Source organism: Lacerta agilis, chromosome Z (assembly GCF_009819535.1).
Source record: "Lacerta agilis isolate rLacAgi1 chromosome Z, rLacAgi1.pri, whole genome shotgun sequence".
Lineage (NCBI taxonomy): Eukaryota > Metazoa > Chordata > Lepidosauria > Squamata > Lacertidae > Lacerta > Lacerta agilis.
Window position 1 is genome coordinate 47,342,928 of NC_046331.1, and position 14,589 is coordinate 47,357,516.

General features: G+C 47.3%; 1 protein-coding gene across 1 annotated transcript in view; it reads right to left on the reverse strand.

Annotated features, from left to right (window-relative positions):
- Positions 1–1,851: 1,851 nt before the first annotated feature.
- FRMPD3 (FERM and PDZ domain containing 3) overlaps positions 1,852–14,589 on the reverse strand; it is a 37,289-nt gene continuing 24,551 nt past the window's right edge. Inside the window, exons 14-16 of the mRNA XM_033138027.1 lie at positions 3,654–4,211; positions 2,025–3,531; positions 1,852–1,985 (exon numbers count right to left, since the gene is read on the reverse strand). Of these exons, the coding sequence (XP_032993918.1) occupies positions 2,081–3,531; positions 3,654–4,211 (2,009 nt within the window). The 3' untranslated portion in view covers positions 1,852–1,985; positions 2,025–2,080. The remainder of the gene's footprint in view (positions 1,986–2,024; positions 3,532–3,653; positions 4,212–14,589) is intronic.

Sequence of the window (14,589 nt, forward strand, 5' to 3'; positions counted from 1 at the left end):
GGAAGGCTGGGGCAAACCAGGTTTCCCCCCTATTTTTTCCCCCAAAAGCCTTTTTTTCTATAAAAAGGGGTGTGTGTGTGGAATATTCAAACTACCTGTTTCTCCTGAAATAAGATACCGTCTTATATTTTTTTCCCCTCAACAAAACACAGTATGGCTTATTTTCAGGGGATGTCTTATTTTAACCGCATCGCATCGGTACGCTGCATAGCCACGCCTCTCCAGGCTGTTTTAATGGGAGGTGCCGCGTCACTATGGCTTATTTTCAGGGTATGGATTATTTTCGGGGAACGGCTTATATTTCGCAAATGCATAGAAATCCTGTTATGGCTTATTTTATGGCTATGTCTTATTTTAGAAGAAACACGGTATGTCAAACTTTTTTCCAGTCCCCCCTGAGGTGGGGGACAGCTTTGGGGGGAAACAGGAAAAAAACAGGTTTTTTTCCAGGTCTTCTTGTCCTTCTCTATTATTATTATTATTATTATTATTATTATTATTATTATTATTATTAAATTTGGGAGCCAAAACATCCAAATTCCATGGCGTTCCAGATCTGTATTGTTTATACCCCACCCATTTCATAAAGAAATAAATCAAGGAAGAACTGTGATTATTTTCAGGTAATCTTCTCAGATGGGCACTAAAATGATATTATTACGGTGGATATTATATTCGGGAGCCAAAACGTCCAAATTCCATGGCTCCAGTTATAGGTAGGTAGCCGTGTTGTTCTGCCATAGTCAAAACAAAATAAAAAATAAAAAAATCCTTCCAGTAGCACCTTAGAGACCAACTAAGTTTGTTCTTGGTATGAGCTTCCGTGTGCATGCACACTTCTTCAGATGCCAATTCCATGGTGTTCTGTATCTGTATTATTTATTTCCCCCACATTTCATAAAGAAATAAGAGTCAAGGGAGGACTTGGATTAGGTCAGCACTTCAAAATTAACATTATTACTTAATATTAATATCAATTATTAATATTATTTGCTACTTAATATTACTTAATATTATTACTTGCTTTGATTAATGTTAATTAATAGTCCACATTAATATAATTATATATTAATATTAACCAACATTATTATGGATTAATCTTAATTAATATTATTGTTTAGGAATAGTCCATATTTTAAAATAAATATTATTATTATTATTTGGGGGGAGAGATGTCACAAACACAAGATCGATATGAAGATTCATGTATTGGCCTAAATTTGCATATATGTTACACATCTTTCTACATAGACAATCTCAGGTCGAATTTACACAGATATAATTTCCATATATCTATACATATATAGTCTTTATTATGTATAATATATACAGGCATGTAAAAAAGGAGGGTTCTCTGTGTCCAGGGGGAACCCCAAAGGTCATCCAGCCCAACTCCAGGCAAGGCCACCTCAGTGCCAATCATTGCGGTGGGTGGAGTCATCCGACCGTCTCCCGGCTTCCTTCTTTCCTTTGTCCCTCCATTTTGCCGTAATTCCTTCCTTTGTCCCTCCCTTTCTCTGTTCTTCCTTCCTCCCTTCCTTCCTTCCTTCCTTCCCTCCTTCCTTTTCTCTGTCCTCCCTCCCTCCCCCTCCCTTTCTCTGTTCTTCCTTCCTTCCTTCCTTCCTTCCTTCCTTCCTTCCTTTCTTCTCTCCTTCCTTTGTCCCTCCCTCCATTTTTCTGTGCTTCCTTTCCCATTTCCTTCCTTTGTCCCTTCCTTTTTCCTTCCTTCATTTTCTCTGTCCTCCCTCCCTCTCCCTTTCTTCTTTCCTTCGTCCCTCTCTCCCTTTTTCTGTCCTTTCCTTCATCCCTACCTCCCTTTCTCCTCCCTCCCTCCCTCTGTCTTTCCTTCTTTCCTCCCTCCCTCCACGGGATGGTCCTGTGCCAATCCTTGCGGTTGGCGAGGTCACCTGACCGCATCCTGACTTTCAGAGCCGAGGGGTTAGACTACATGACCACCAGGCTCCCGCCAACAGAGCCCAGGGCACCTTGGCTCTCTATGAGAAAATCACTTCACTGCCCTCCACCTTCCCCGCAGAGCAGCAACCTTGTCACATTTCCCTGAACTTCCTCTCGGCGGGCCTCACTTTGCCACCGGCGCTATCAATGGGAGCGCCAGTTCCTCCCCCGCCTGCCTGGCTGCCGACTCCTCCGCTGCCTTTGCCAGGACAGCGTAGTTCCTCGCCACCTCTTCCACCTGGGCTAGCAGTGCCCGCCGCCTCGCCTCTTTGCCCACCACCGCCGCCGTCTCCGCCAACCGCACCAGCACCCGGAAGCTCCCGGCAACAGACGGCAGCAGCCGTGCCGGGCTCTTCTCGGCACTTGCCACCCGCCGGCAGGCGGCCCTCAGTTCTCGAAAGGCCAGTGCCAGCTCCCGCCGTCCATCATCTGGCGCCGGCGCGCCGTTCCCTGCTGCTGCTGCACATTGCTGCAGGGCGTCCAGCAGCCGCTCGGCATCGAGCCTCACTGCTGAGAACCCGCCGGGGAAGACGTACTCCCGCCCGCGCAGCTCCCGGATGCGCTCAAGGCCCGACACTGCCCGCAGGTCAATCTCCTGCGTCCGGGCTGCGGCGTCTGGGATTGGCGGCGCTGAGTAGCACAGCTCGTCAGCCTCGTCATCACCTCCCCGCGCTGAGAAGCAGGAGCGCACCGAGCAGCAGCCCTCTCCACCTGGCGCCAGTTGCCGCGGGCACACATCCTCCGGGAAACGCGGTGCCGGATCGCCCTCTTCTGCAACGGCCCCTTCCCCACTGGTGTGCCGCCGCAGCTTCTCATAGCGTGGTGCTTCTGCCGCCACACACTCGCTCCCCAGGCAGGAGGTGCTCTTTTCCGCATCTCTCGGCTTTGGGCTGGCTGAGCGCACCCGGCGACTCGGGAATCCTTGCACCACCTGCGGCGGACAACTCTCCCTCCCTCGGCAGTTGCACCACGACATGCTGGGTGCTGTCGGCACAGGGTTGGCGCCTGCCGGGCAATCACAGCCCCCCGGCACTGGACCTTTCAGGAGCTGCTCCAGGAATTCCAGTTCGAACTGCTTCACTTTCCGGAGCTGCGCCCGGCGCTCGTCCGTCTCCCGTTTCAGCCGTGCTGGGAAGGTCGCCGAAAAGAGCTTCCGGAAGCGGAATGCTGGCCGGGGCGCCCGTGGCTGTGCCGGGATCTCTGTATCCTCTCCGTTTGGCGCCTCGGGTTCAAGATCAGGTGCTTCCCAGGGCGGCGGAACCGTAGTATCTCTCCGGATCCTCTCTGTCGGAGTCTGGCAACTCTCTGCGTCCTTCTGGGGACACTCGGGTTCGGAGTTCGAGGGGCAAGGCTGCATGCTGGGACTTGGTTCGGCCTCAGCGATTTGCGCCGGTGAGGACCTCCCGCTCTTGACCTGTGAAGTGGGTGCCCTGCAGCCTCGCAAGCGGAAAGCTAGCTCCTTCCGGGCCAGGAAGCCATCTGGGTCGACCCGCTGCGCCAGAAAATAGGTAGCATTCGGGGAAGCGGCGGTGTCGCGGCTGGAGTCGGGGTCGAGGGCTGCCAGGACAATGAGACCTAGAGGAACCACAAGGGGCGGGAACGTTAGGATGTTGAATAATAATAATACTGTTGAATACTTATTATACTGCTAATAATAACCCTATCCAAGGGGGTGGGCTCAACGCCCTCTTCAATACCTGTGGCTGGCGCTGGCGGCCCATCCTCCGCCTCCGCCAGGGCTTCCAGGGCCTGCAGGGTAGACACCAGCGCCTCGTCGAGATCCTGGGCATGTTCCCGGACTGTCCGGAACCCCGGTGCAGCCGCCTCGACGAAGGTCACCGGCAGCTGGCATCCGGGGTCCTCACTTGGTGCCGCCCGCGGGCGCAGGGCGTCATCCTCATCGGAGCTGTTGTCCCCAAAGCCAGGCGGTGGCGCCGCAATGGCCAGGGCGGCGCTAGGGTCATCCTCATCGCCCTCGCTGCCCGGCGGTGGCAGTGCCATCAGGTCCAGGCCGGCGCGGCCCAGGCTCCGTCCAGGACCGTCCACCGAGCGGGCTCGGGCGCGCCTAGTGCCGCAGCCCTCACCCTCAGCGCCTGGGAGTTTCAGCACCGGGTCCGACTTGGTCCTGGGCCGGGTTTCCCCATTTCCGAAGATCCGGTTCTGGTTGAGGTTGGGGTGGCGGCGGCGCAGTAGCTCCGGTGGCGTAGCATGGCGGTTGCCGCTGGTGCTACGGTTCCCGGCCTCCTTCTCTCTGCCTGGAAAAGGAGAGAGAGAGCAGAGGGTGAGGATGGTTGATGGGGAAGGGGCTCCGGGGTTGTATAGTCCAACCCTCTTGACCCCGCATGGAATGAAGTCCTCCTGGGGCCTGATTCGAACCCGGAACCTCCTGCTTGTCCATAGGGCATTCGTATTTTCTGCACATAAATGTATTATTATTATTATTATTATTATTATTATTATTATTAAAGTCTCTATACTCAGTGGAGAAATGTAAAAGCATTATTGTTGTTGTTCTGTTGTTGTTATTTAAAGGTAAAGGTACCCCTGACCGCTAGGTCCAGTTGCGGATGACTTTGGGGTTGCGGCGCTCATCTCACTTTATTGGCCGAGGGAGCCGGCGTACAGCTTCTGGGTCATATGGCCGGCATGACTAAGCCGCTGCTGGCGAACCAGAGCAGCGCACAGAAAAGCCATATCTACTTGTGCTTGACGTGCTTTTGAACTGCTAGATGGGCATTTGAACTGCCAACCTTCTGATCGGCAAGCCCTAGGCTCTGTGGTTTAGACCACAGTGCCACCCTGTTGTTATTTAGGATATGCTTATTTTCATACAAATGTAAGATGACGACGACAATCATTTATACTGCCTCTTTTTCTTTGGAGAAATGTAAGAGTGGATAAATGGGTGGGATATAAATATATTTATATTTTTTATTATTATTATTATTATTATTATTATTATTATTATTATTATTATTATTATTGTTATTATTAATAGGGACCCAGACTGGCTTCCCTCAATCTGGGATATTTTCCCCTCTGGAAAAATCAGGCATCTCAGCTGGTTGGAATTTTACGAGCTTAGAAATGTATTTCTCTTGGTCATGTTATTCGCAGATAAAGTCACTCAGATTCAGGAAGAGGTAGACTCCACCATGGTAGCAGGGCCAGGGCAGGAGAGTGTTAGAGTCCTGTCTAGTCCAGTTGCATGGGATCAATTCCAATCTGTTACCTCCGAGGATGTGGACAGGCTGCTTGGACGAGTGAAACTGACCACCTGTCTCCTTGATTCTTGCCCATCCCGGCTAATAAAAGCGAGCCAGGAAGGGCTGGGCGATGGGCTCCGCGGGGTGGAGAATGCTTCCCTCTGCAAGGGAGTCTTCCCAGACCCGCTGAAAGAGGCAGTCATTAAACCGCTTCTTAAAGAAACATCTCTAGACCCGGCCAATATGGCCAACTATCGCCCAATCTCAACTCTACCATTCTTCGGCAAGGTGATTGAGCGGGTGGTTGCCGAACAACTCCAGGCACGCCTGGAAGAAGCGGACCATTTGGATCCCTTCTAATCGGGATTCAGACTTCATCATGGCACTGAAACTGCCTTGGTTGCGCTGGTCGATGATCTCCGGCGAGCTAGGGACAAAGGTGAGAGCTGTTTCCTAGTTCTGCTGGATCTCACAGCGGCTTTTGATACCATTGACCATAACATCCTTCTGGACCGTCTTGAGGGACTGGGAGCTGGGGGCACTGTTATCTGCTCCTTCCTCCTGGGCCATGTCCAGAAAGTGGTGTTGGGGGATGAGTGTTCAGACCCCTGGGCTCTCACCTGTGGGGTGCCTCAGGGTTCCGTCCTCTCCCCCATGCTTTTTAATATCTATATGAAGCCGCTGGGAGAGATCATCAGGGGGTTTGGGCTGGGGGTTCATCAGTATTCGGATGATACCCAGCTCTACCTCTCTTTCAAATCAGAACCAGTGAAGGCGGTGAAGGTCCTGTGTGAGTGCCTGGAGGCAGTTGGAGGATGGATGGCGGCTAACAGATAGAGGTTGAATCCTGACAAGACAGAAGTACTGTTTTTGGGGGACAGGGGGCGGGCGGGTGTGGGGGACTTCCTGGTCCTGAATGGGGTAACTGTGCCCCTGAAGGACCAGGTGCGCAGCCTGGGAGTCATTTTGGATTCACAGCTGTCCATGGAAGCACAGGTTAATTCTATGTCCAGGGTGGTTGTCTACCAGCTCCATCTGGCATGCAGACGGTCTCTCCAGAGTGGTACATGCTCTGGTTATCTCCCGCTTGGACTACTGCAATGTGCTGTATGTGGGGCTACCTTTGAAGGTGACCCGGAAACTGCAATTAATCCAGAATGCGGCAGCTAGACTGGTGACTGGGAGTGGCCGCCGGGACCACGTAGATATCTACATTGGCTCCCAGTACGTTTCCGAGCACAATTCAAAGTGTTGGTGCTGACTTTTAAAGCCCTAAATGGCCTCGGTCCTGTATACCGTTCAGCCGGGACACTGAGATCCAGCGCCGAGGGCCTTCGAGCAGTTCCCTCACTGCGAGAAGCAAAGCTACAGGGAACCAGGCAGAGGGCCTTCTCGGTAGTGGCGCCCGCCCTGTGGAACTCCCTCCCTTCAGATGTCAAAGAGATAGACAACTACCAGACATTTAGGGAAGCTTTTAATGTGTGATATTTTAATGTATTTGATTTTTGTTGGAAGCCGCCCAGAGTGGCTGCGGAAATCTAGCCAGATGGGCAGGTTACAAATAAACTAATAAATAATAAAAATTATTATTATTATTATTATTATTATTATTATTATTATTATTATTAGTGGTGGTATATAAATTATCATTCTCATTCTAATAATAATATAAGCATTAATATTAATATTTGAATAATATAATTCAAATTATATATCTGGGAACTCGAGGATGTAGGCCGGTAGATACATTCAATTCATTAAAAAGAAAAGTAAAGATTAAAAAAGAATAACATAGCATAGCATAGCATAGCATAGCATAGCATAGCATCACAATATAACATGTTGTTGTTGTTCAGTCATTCAGTCATGACCCCATGGACCAGAGCACGCCAGGCACCCCTATCCTCCACTGCCTCCCGCAGTTTGGCCAAACTCATGCCAGTCGCTTCGAGAACACTGTCCAACCATCTCATCCTCTGTCGTCCCCTTCTCCTTGTGCCCTCCATCTTTCCCAACATCCGGGTCTTTTCCAGGGAGTCTTCTCTTCTCACGGGGTGGCCAAAGGACTGGAAAGACAGATCAACTTCAGGATCTGTCCTTTCAGTGGGCACCCAGGGCTGATTTCTTTAAGGATAGATAGGTTTGATCTTTTTGCAGTCCATGGAACTCTCAAGAGCACCATAATTCAAAAGCATCAATTCTTCAGCGATCAGTCTTCTTTATGGTCCAGCTCTCACTTCCATACATCACTACTGGGAAAACCATAGCTTTAACTATACGGACCTTTGTTGGCAAGGTGATGTCTCTGCTTTTGAAGATGCTGTCTAGGTTTGTCATTGCTTTCCTTCCAAGAAGCAGGCGTCTTTTAATTTCGTGACTGCTGTCACCATCTGCAGTGATCATGGAACCCAAGAAAGTAAAATCTCTCACTGCCTCCATTTCTTCCCCTTCTATTTGCCAGGAGGTGATGGGACCAGTGGCCATGATCTTAGTTTTTTTTATGTTGAGCTTCAGACCATATTTTGCGCTCTCCTCTTTCACCCTCATTAAAAGGTTCTTTAATTCCTCCTCACTTTCCGCTATCAAGGTTGTGTCATCAGCATATCTGAGGTTGTTGATATTTCTTCCGGCAATCTTAATTCCGGCTTGGCATTCATCCAGTCCAGCCTTTTGCATGATGAATTCTGCATATAAGTTAAATATGCAGGGACACAATATACAGCCTGGTCATACTCCTTTCCCAATTTTGAACCAATCAGTTGTTCCATATCCAGTTCTAACTGTAGCTTCTTGTCCCCCTAAAGATTTCTCAGGAGACAAATGAGGTGATCCAGCATTCCCAACTTGCCATAGTTTGCTGTGGTCGACACAGTCAAATGCTTTTGCGTAGTCAATGAAGCAGAAGTAGATGTTTTTCTGGAACTCTCTAGCTTTCTCCATAATCCAGCGCATGTTTACAATTTGGTCTCTGGTTCCTGTGCCCCTTCGAAATCCAGTTTGTACTTCTGGGAGTTCTCTGTCCACATACTGCTTAAGCCTGCCTTGTAGAATTTTAAGCATAAGCTTGCTAGCGTGTGAAATGAGTGCAATTGTGTGGTGGTTGGAGCATTCTTTAGCACTGCCCTTCTTTGGGACTGGGATGTAGACTGATCTTCTCCAGTCCTCTGGCCACTGCTGCATTTTCCAAACTTGCTGGCATATTGAGTGTAGCACCTTAACAGCATCATCCTTTAAAATTCTAAATAATTCAGCTGGAATATCATCACTTCCACTGGCCTTGTTATTAGCAGTGCTTTCTAAGGCCCATTTGACTTCACTCTCCAGGATGTCTGGCTCAAGGTCAGCAACCACACTACCTAGGGTGTACAAGACCTCCATATCTTTCTGGTATAATTCCTCTGTGTATTCTTGCCACCTCTTCTTGATGTCTTCTGCTTCTGTTAGGTCCTTCCCACTTTTGTCCTTTATTATGGTAATCTTTGGACGAAATGTTCCTTTCATATCTCCAATTTTCTTGAACAGATCTCTGGTTTTTCCTATTCTGTTGTTTTCCTCTATTTCTTTGCATTGCTCGTTTAAGAAGGCCCTCTTGTCTCTCCTTGCTATTTTTGGGAAATCTGCATTCAGTTTCCTGTATCTTTCATGATCTCCCTCACATTTTGCTTGCCTTCTCTCCCCCGCTATTTTTAAGTCCTCATTGGACAGCCACTTTGCTTTCTTGCATTTCCTTTTCATTGGGATGGTTTTCGTTGCTGCCTCCTGTATAATGTTACGAGCCTCCATCCATAGTTCTTCAGGCACTCTATCCACCAAATCTAAATCCTTAAACCTGTTCTTCACTTCCACTGTGTATTCATAAGGGATTTGATTTAGATTGTATCTTACTGGCCCAGTGGTTTCTCCTACTTTCTTCAGTTTAAGCTGGAATTTTGCTATAAGAAGCTGATGGTCTGAGCCACAGTCAGCTCCAGGTCTTGTTTTTGCTGTCTGTATAGAACTTCTCCATCTTTGGCTGCAGAGAATATAATCAATCTGATTTCGATGTTGCCCATCTGGTGATGTCCATGTGTAGAGTCGTCTCTTGTGTTGTTGGAAAAGAGTGTTTGTGATGACCAGCTTGTTCTCTTGACAGAACTCTATTAGTCTTTGCCCCATAGCTGTCAACTTTCGGATTTGAAAATAAGGGATCAGCAGCCTCACCTATCCGGGGGACAGTCACATGGCAGTGGTGGGTGGAGCCAGAAGCAAAAGTGGGCGGAGCAGCAATGTAAACTCCATATTTGTACATTGTGCGAGTACAGTAGTTCCTACATACAGACATGTCTGCCGGGCCTCCCAGACCTCCTGGTAGGTCACATTCCTACCAGGGAAAACCACAGGCTGCGAAGCAAGACCAGTGAGAATTGTGGCCTAGAAAGAGTCCTGAATTATAATATAAAAGAGAGAAAGAATCTTGAATCCAGATTGAGAGGCCTGCAGAACTGCATTGCCCACCCCCCAGGCCTAAGTTTCCACACTTCACTGTAAAACTGAATGAGGTTTACTACAAAGGCAAGCGCATCAGCTGCATATTATACAGGACTTACAAAACTTAATTGCCCGTTCTAGGAATTCATTTCTTGCTTCCAGAACTTGGGAGCTTTGTAAAAGAGCAGGCACAAAAGGAAGCAGGCCTATGTTTTTGGTTCAGCTGCAGTTTTATTTGGGCAACAGGGTTTTCAAAGTCCACTGTTAAAGTGCCACCTTTGCCCCTTTCCCCAGTTCAGCTCATGCACATATATTCTGTAAACTACAATGCTCAGCGGCAGAGCATTTCCATTGCACGCAGAAGACCCCAGGCACAATCAACATTATCTGCAGGAACAACAGAATTTTGAAATCAGAAGAGGTCCCCCAAAGGTCATCCAGACTAGCCCTTGCTCACTGCATGATCTTGCCCATTCTCTATGCTCATGTGTTTAAAAGAGATGAAGTGGAACCCTCAATATGTCAACAGTCGTTCACGCAACATGAGGGTGGGGGAACATGTTCCAGATGTTGTTGGAACCCAACTCTCACCAGCCTCGGCCAGCAGGACCAATGGTCAGGGATGGCAGCAGTTTGCCCCCCAAAAAACCTAGAGGAGGGCCAGTTTTTCCACCCCCTCCCTAATCAATTCCCCTGTCAAAAACTAGAAACTTGATCCTGGCAAAGGGATGAGCAGTTGGGGGAGGAGAGCAGGCAAACCTCCCCAACCCAAATTCTCTGGATCCGTTTGTGCATCACAGGCAGTGCAGAGCAGTGGTAAGATAACAGAGGCCAACCAGAGATGATTGAGAAGCAAAGTCTTAAACAGGAATCTGAGAAGTTTGTTTTTCCCCTTCCCCCCAAGCTATCTGTTAAAAGCCTTATCTGATTGCCTTTTGTTAGCAGCATGGGCATTCCTTTGAGATGGTAATCTGTTAATTCCTGGGCAATTGGGAAATTCCCTCACCCCATCTCTCCTTGCAGAGAAAAGAGCATGTCAGTTTGGGAGTGAAAATGGTTTTCATCAGGGTCCTGGAGGTCCTTCTGAATATGATTAGATCGGAGAAACAGATTAAAGGAATAAAGGTGGGAGAGAAGGAATATAAATTGCGAGCCTATGCCGATGATTTGATGTTATCCCTACAAGAACCAGAAAGCAGTGTCCCCAAAGCTTTAGAAATAATTGAACTCTTTGGTCGTGTAGCCGGCTTTAAATTAAATAAAGTGAAAACCAAGGTATTGACTAAAAATTTGAATCCTGTGCAGACACAGAAGCTACAGGACTGTACTGGCCTTAACTTTGTTAAAAAAGTGAAATATCTAGGAGTCAATTTAACCTCGAAAAATCTAAACCTGTTTAAGGACAATTATGAAAAAGTTTGGGCCGAGATAAAAAGAGACATGGAGATCTGGACTAGACTGAAACTTTCTTTGATGGGCAGAATTGCTGCCGTTAAGATGAACGTGTTACCAAAGATACTGTTTTTATTCCAAGCGATTCCAATAATAGATAAACTAGACTGTTTTAAGATATGGCAAAAGGACTTGTCGAAATTTATCTGGCAGGGAAAGAAGCCCAGAATTAAATTTAAAATCTTAACAGACTCTAAGGAGAGAGGAGGCTTCGCCCTGCCAGACTTGAGGATTTATTATGAAGCAGCGGCCTTTTGCTGGTTGAAGGACTGGTTTAAATTAGATAATACTGATGTGTTGGACTTGGAAGGTTTTGATAATGTATTCGGATGGCATTCGTATCTTTGGTATGATAAGGTAAAGGCCCACAAACTTTTCAAGAATCATATAGTTAGGAAAGCCCTATATCAGGTTTGGATCCGAAACAAAGACTTTCTGGAGAAAAAGACTCCCAGATGGGTGTCACCTGTAGAGGCCAAGGCATATAAAAGACCTAATATGTCTGCGAGATGGCCAAGAAATGTAGACATACTGCAGCGAGAAGGTGACTCTTTTAAGTTGAAAAGCTACAAACAAATGAAAGAAGAGGTTACCGACTGGCTGCAGTATCGTCAAATTTATGAAACTTTTAGAATGGACAAAAAAATTGGTTTTCAAACAGAAAAATCAAAGCTGGAAACAGAATTAATCGAATCAAACTCTAAAAACCTTTCCAGAATGTATAATTTGTTGCTAGAGTGGCATACAAAAGATGAAATGGTTAAATCTGTAATGATAGATTGGGCAAAAGATGTTGGACATAACATTATGATGGATGACTGGGAGAAGTTGTGGAAGGAAGGTATAAAATTTACTGCTTGTAATGTATTGAGAGAGAATATTATGAAAATGATATACAGATGGTACTTGACACCAGTGAAGTTAGCTAAGATATATCATGTTACAAGTAATATGTGTTGGAAATGTAAAAGTGTGGAAGGTACCTTTTATCATATGTGGTGGACATGTCCAAAGGTTAAGGTCTTCTGGGAGAAGATTTATAATGAATTCAAGAAAGTAATGAAAATTACTTTTAGTAAGAAACCAGAGGCCTTTCTCTTGAGCATGACCAATCATGAGATACCCAGTCAGGACAGAGTGTTCTTTATGTATGCCACAACAGCTGCTAGAATTTTATTTGCAGGAAAATGGAAAGGTGAAGAGCTTCCGACAGTAGAAGAATGGCAAATGAAGTTGATGGACTTTATGGAACTTGCTGAACTGACCGCGAGACTCCGAGACCAGAGGGAGGAGAGAGTCCAACAAGATTGGAAGAAATTTAAGGACTACTTAATAAATCGTGAAAAATTAGATATTTGAAGCAGAACCAGTTTGTTTAAATGGCTTTAGCTAGGTGATGTTATACAAAACAGTATATAAGAAGTGATGTTATAAATGGCTTAGGTTTGTTTAGTAATGTTTAAGGTTATGTAGTTTAAGAAATGAATTATATATGGTTAGCCGGTATGTTTATAGTATACCGTGTTTCTCCAAAAATAAGACACCGTCTTATATTTATTTTACTTAAGAAAATAAGCCTATGGCTTATTTTTGGGGGTGTCTTATTTTTTTATTAAGTACCGTATAGTTCTGGGCACCTGCCCCCTCCTGCTGCAGCCGGCGTTGCTGCTGCTTGGTCCAGCTGTCTCGGGGCACGTGGCCCTGCTTGGCGCCGACCCGGCAGGCCACCTCCTCTTCCTGCTGGCTCCCGGAGGCTCGGGGCGGTGGGCGCCGACCTGGCAAGCCTCCTCTTCCTGCTGCGGCTTGGCGCCTGGAACTGGCTGTTGCTGCGGCTGCTGAAGTACTGACAAAGTGCCCAGCAGCGCCGCACGGAGCACCCCAAGCCGCGGCAGGAGGAAGAGGGAGGCGGCGGCTTGCCGGGTCAGCGCCCAGCAGCGCCGCACGGAGCGCCCCGAGTTGCAGCAGCAAGAGGAGGAGGCTTGCCAGGTCGGCTTTCAGCAGCGCTGCGCTGAGCACCCCGGGCCTCCGGAAGCCAACAGGAGGAGGAGGAGGCTCTTGCTGGGTCCCGCTGGCTCGTGGTTCCAGGCGGCGCGCGCTCCGGCTCTTGCTGGGTTGCTGGGCGTTTTGATGGGGCTGCACCAGCAGCAACATCCGGGTCTGAGTGCCAACCCAACAAGCCTCTTCCTCTTCTTTGGCGCCCTCTAGAACTGCGCACAGCACTACGGCTTATTTTTGGGGTATGTCTTATATTTTGTGAATGCTTGAAAATCCTGCCATGGCTTATTTTATAGGCACGTCTTATTTTGTGAGAAACAGGGTATTAAGAATGATGATGAATGTTTCAGAAAATAGTTACAAAGTTACCAATTTAGATTAGTTTTGAACGCAGTTGAGAGAGCGGGGGAAGTCCCCCTAAAGAAGATTCGAAAGTAGTAGTAAATAAGGATTTATTTTGTGTTCCTGTTTTTGTTAGGTATGTATTTTTCCATTTATTATTTTTATTGTTGTTTTAATTTGTTTGTTGTTTTTCTTTGTTTATTGTTATTGTTGTTATGGTTTTTCGTTTGTATTCGCTGTTTACTGTAGAAAATAAAATTTTATTTAAAAAAAAGGGAAAAAAAGAAAATGGTTTTCAGGGCTGTTTTTTTCTGTGCTGCCTCACACATGTGTATACGTGTCTGCTTGGTACATTAATAACAATTATTTTATAGTTAAGTCCTCAGGTTTAGGGAACACAGGAAATATACTGCAAAAAACACACAAAACACAATAAAGCCTTTGCCCTGTTTCTCCCCGCACAATGACCCTCAGAGCAATACACACCCCCACAGGTACACACAAACCAGAGGGGTAGCAATGAAGACTCTGAATCCACTCCCTTCCCTCCCCCCCCCCACAACTATACCAGGCTAAGCTAACCTCAGGCTGCTGAGATCTGTTTATCTCCGATCTCAGGCACAACAGCGGAGCGAAAAAAAGCCTCAAAGCAAAGAGGAGGGCAGCCACGCAACGAAGATCTTCTTGGACCGATCCAATTCAGCTGCTCAAAGGCAGCCAGGCTCCGCCCCCCCAGTTTACCCTATTGTCCAGCTGAGGAACTCGGCGGCAGCTGATAGGGGTTGATGCAGGGGGCCAAATACGCCCCCCTGTAAGCGCGGGAAACGGCTCCCGCTTGCTTTGAGGCTGCAAGGCAAGGAGGCAAGGTCTTCCCAGTCGCTGGCCGGCCAGCAGGGGGAAGGAGAGGAGCTGCTTCCTTTGAAAAAGGGGATATTAAAAAATAAGGGATAAGAGCGGGAAACAGCTTAAAATAAGGGAGATTCCCGGGGAAAACGTGATACTTGACACCTCTGCTTTGCCCTGCTTCGTTTTGAACTCCAAGGCCAAACTTAGTTGTTCCTTTTATCTCTTGACTCCCTACTTTAGCATTCCAATCCCCTATAATGAGAAGAACATCCTTCTTTGGTGTCATTTCTAGAAGGTGTTGTAAGTCTTCATAGAATTGGTCAAT